The following is a 4000-nucleotide window of genomic DNA, read 5'->3' as shown; positions in this document are numbered from 1 at the left end:
CTGCGAAGCCCACAACGCCCGCGGCGTCGCCACCTCCCGCACCGCCACCGTCACCGGTGAGTGGGGGTCCCGGGGGGGTTGGGGGGGGTCCCGGGGGGTCTGGGGGGGTCCCTGCTCACCCCCTCCCCCCTCCCCAGTGGTGCCCCAGCGCCCCCGAAACCTGGCGCTGGTGAGGAGGGGGCCGCACTGGCTGGAGGTGGCCTGGGAGCCGGGGGCCAGCGGGGAGACCCCCCTGCGCCTCTGCACCGTCCAGGTAGGGGGGCACGGGGGGACAGGGGGGACACGGGGGGACAGGGGGGGACAGGGGTATGGGGGCATGGGGGGACACGGGGGGGACAGGGGGGACATGGGGGGATACAGGGGCATGGGGGGCACAGGGGGCTTGGGGACATGGGGGGGCAGGGGGGATACAGGGGTATGGGGGGCACGGGGGGACAGGGGGGACATGGGGGGACGGGGGGGACAGGGGTATGGGGGCATGGGGGGACGGGGGGACATGGGGGGGACAGGGGGGATACAGGGGCATGGGGGCACGGGGGGGCTTGGGGACATGGGGGGACAGGGGGGACAGGGGTATGGGGGGCACGGGGGGACAGGGGGGACATGGGGGGACGGGGGGGACAGGGGTATGGGGGCATGGGGGGACGGGGGGACATGGGGGGGACAGGGGGGATACAGGGGTATGGGGGGCACAGGGGGCTTGGGGACATGGGGGGACAGGGGGGATACAGGGGTATGGGGGGCACAGGGGGCTTGGGGACATGGGGGGGCAGGGGGGATACAGGGGTATGGGGGGCACGGGGGGACATGGGGGACAGGGGGGGACAGGGGTATGGGGGCATGGGGGGATGGGGGGACATGGGGGGGCAGGGGGGATACAGGGGTATGGGGGGCATGGGGGGCTTGGGGACATGGGGGGACAGGGGGGGCACAGTGTCCCCAAGGTCAGGCATGTCCCCAAGGTCAGGGTGTCCCCAGCGGGGACATCCATGGGGTCAGGGTGTCCATGGGGTCAGGGGCGTCCCCAAGGTCGGGATGTCCGTGGGGTCAAGGTGCCCCCAAGGTCAGGGTGTCCCCAGCAGGGACATCCATGGGGTCAGGGGTGTCCCCAAGGTCAGGGTGTCCCCAGTGGGGACATCCATGGGGTCAGGGTGTCCATGGGGTCAGGGGCGTCCCCAGGGTCGGGATGTCCGTGGGGTCAAGGTGCCCCCAAGGTCAGGGTGTCCCCAGCAAGGACATCCATGGGGTCAGGGGTGTCCCCAAGGTCAGGGTGTCCCCAGTGGGGACATCCATGGGGTCAGGGTGTCCTTAGGGTCAGGGTGTCCCTGGGGTCAGGGTGTCCCCAAGGTTGGGGTGTCCCCAGTGGGGTCATCCTTGGGGTCAGGGTGTCCCTGGGGTCAGGGCGTCCCCAAGGTCGGGGTGTCCCCAGCAGGGACATCCTTGGGGTCGGGGTGTCCCTGGGGTCAGGGTGTCCCCAAGGTCGGGGTGTCCCCAGCAGGGACATCCTTGGGGTCGGGGTGTCCCTGGGGCCAGGGGTGTCCCCAAGGTCGGGGTGTCCCCAGCAGGGACATCCTTGGGGTCGGGGTGTCCCTGGGGCCAGGGGTGTCCCCAAGGTCGGGGTGTCCCCAGCAGGGACATCCTTGGGGTCGGGGTGTCCCTGGGGCCAGGGGTGTCCCCAAGGTCGGGGTGTCCCCAGCAGGGACATCCTTGGGGTCGGGGTGTCCCTGGGGCCAGGGGTGTCCCCAAGGTCGGGGTGTCCCCAGCAGGGACATCCTTGGGGTCGGGGTGTCCCTGGGGCCAGGGGTGTCCCCAAGGTCGGGGTGTCCCCAGCAGGGACATCCTTGGGGTCGGGGTGTCCCTGGGGCCAGGGGCCCCATGTCCCCTGGGGCCAGGGGCGTCCCCGCGGTCGGGGCGCCCACGGGGCCGGGTGAGGGGGTCCCCGACGACGCGTCCCCGCAGGCGGTGGGCGAGGACGAGGACCTGAGCCGCGTCCCCCCGGGGGGGCTCTACAACCGGGTGGTGCCGGTGCCCCCCTTCGCCCACCGCATCGAGGGGCTGCGGCCCTTCGCCGCCTACCGGGCGCGGGTCTCCTGCCGCGGCGCCCGCAGCCCCTCGCCCTGGACCCACTGGGTGCCCATGGCCACCACAGAGGGCGGTGAGCGGGGGGGGCCGGGGGGTCCCATGGGGCTGGGTCCTTGGGGGGGGGGGCTGGATGGGGGGGTCCCCATGGGGCTGGGTCCTTGGGGGGGGGCTGGATGGGGGGGTCCCATGGGGCTGGGTCCTTGGGGGGGGGGGGGACTGGATGGGGGGTCCCATGGGGCTGGGTCCTTGGGGGGGGGGGGGGGGGGGCTGGATGGGGGGTCCCATGGGGCTGGGTCCTTGGGGGGGGGGGGCTGGATGGGGGGTCCCTGGGGTGGGATGGGGGGGGGGGGGCTGGATGGGGGGGTCCCCATGGGGCTGGGTCCTTGGGGGGGGGCTGGATGGGGGGGTCCCATGGGGCTGGGTCCTTGGGGGGGGGGGGGGCTGGATGGGGGGGTCCCCATGGGGCTGGGTCCTTGGGGGGGGGGCTGGATGGGGGGGTCCCATGGGGCTGGGTCCTTGGGGGGGGGCTGGATGGGGGGTCCCCATGGGGCTGGGTCCCTGGGGGGGGGCTGGATGGGGGGGTCCCATGGGGCTGGGTCCTTGGGGGGGGGGCTGGATGGGGGGGTCCCATGGGGCTGGGTCCTTGGGGGGGGGCTGGATGGGGGGTCCCCATGGGGCTGGGTCCTTGGGGGGGGGGCTGGATGGGGGGTCCCATGGGGCTGGGTCCTTGGGGGGGGGGGGCTGGATGGGGGGGTCCCCATGGGGCTGGGTCCCTGGGGGGGGGGGGGGCTGGATGGGGGGTCCCATGGGGCTGGGTCCTTGGGGGGGGGGGGCTGGATGGGGGGGTCCCCATGGGGCTGGGTCCCTGGGGGGGGGGGGGGCTGGATGGGGGGTCCCATGGGGCTGGGTCCCTGGGGGGGGGCTGGATGGGGGGTCCCTGGGGTGGGATGGGGGGGGGGGCTGGATGGGGGGGTCCCCATGGGGCTGGGTCCTTGGGGGGGGGGGCTGGATGGGGGGTCCCTGGGGTGGGATGGGGGGGGGGGCTGGATGGGGGGGTCCCCATGGGGCTGGGTCCCTGGGGGGGGGCTGGATGGGGGGTCCCTGTGTGGGTGGGGGGCTGGGTGGGGGGGTCCCCATATGGGTGAGGGGCTGGATGTGGGGGTCTCTGTGTGGGTGGGGGGCTGGATGGGGGGGGGGCCCATGGGGCTGGGGGCCCTGGGGGCTGGATGGGGGGTCCTGGGGGGTGGGCTGGATGGGGGGGGTCCCCATGGGGGTGGAGGGCCTGGGGGCTGGATGGGGGGGTCCCTGTGTGGGTGGGGGGGGTGGATGTGAGGGTCCCCATGGGGGTCCCCATGGGGCTGGGGGCCCTGGGGGCTGGATGGGGGGGTCCCTGTGTGGGTGGGGGGCTGGATGGGGGGGTCCCCATGGCACCCGGACGCCTGGGACCCCCAGCTGACACCCAGACCCCCCCCCCCCAGCGCCGGGGGCCCCCCCCGAGAACGTGACGGCGGAGCGGGACGGCAGCCGGGCGCGGGTGCGGTGGGCGGCCCCGCGGGGGCACCTCAACGGGGTGCTGCGGGGGTACCGGCTGGCCTACCGCAGCGCCCGCGCCCCCCGAGGTGCGGCCCCCGCCCCCCCCCCGCACCCCACTGCACCCCACTGCACCCCTCTGCACCCCCCGCACCCCCCTGCACCCCCCTGCACCCCATTGCATGCCCCTGCACCCCCCCTGCACCCCTCTGCACCCCCCGCACCCCCCCTGCACCCCCCTGCACCCCCTGCACCCCCTGCACCCCACTGCACCCCACTGCACCCTCCTGCACCCCCCCTGCACCCCTCTGCACCCCCCGCACCCCCCTGCACCCCCCTGCACCCCCCGCACCCCCCCGCACCCCCCCGCACCCCACTGCACCCCCCG

General features: G+C 75.5%; 1 protein-coding gene across 1 annotated transcript; it reads left to right on the top strand.

Moving 5' to 3' along the window:
* Positions 1–4: 4 nt before the first annotated feature.
* On the top strand, positions 5–3701 carry LOC309604425 (tyrosine-protein kinase receptor UFO-like; the record flags this gene model as incomplete). Its single annotated transcript, XM_082339368.1, has 4 exons — positions 5–56; positions 138–253; positions 1960–2155; positions 3561–3701. Coding segments are annotated over 4 exons (505 nt in total), but the record flags the coding sequence as incomplete, so codon positions are not given.
* Positions 3702–4000: the final 299 nt, after the last annotated feature.

The sequence above is a fragment of the Platalea leucorodia genome (genome assembly GCF_965183815.1).
Source record: "Platalea leucorodia genome assembly, contig: HAP1_HAP1_SCAFFOLD_782, whole genome shotgun sequence".
Taxonomy (NCBI): Eukaryota; Metazoa; Chordata; class Aves; order Pelecaniformes; family Threskiornithidae; genus Platalea; species Platalea leucorodia.
This window is presented reverse-complemented; position numbering and strand designations above follow the sequence as displayed.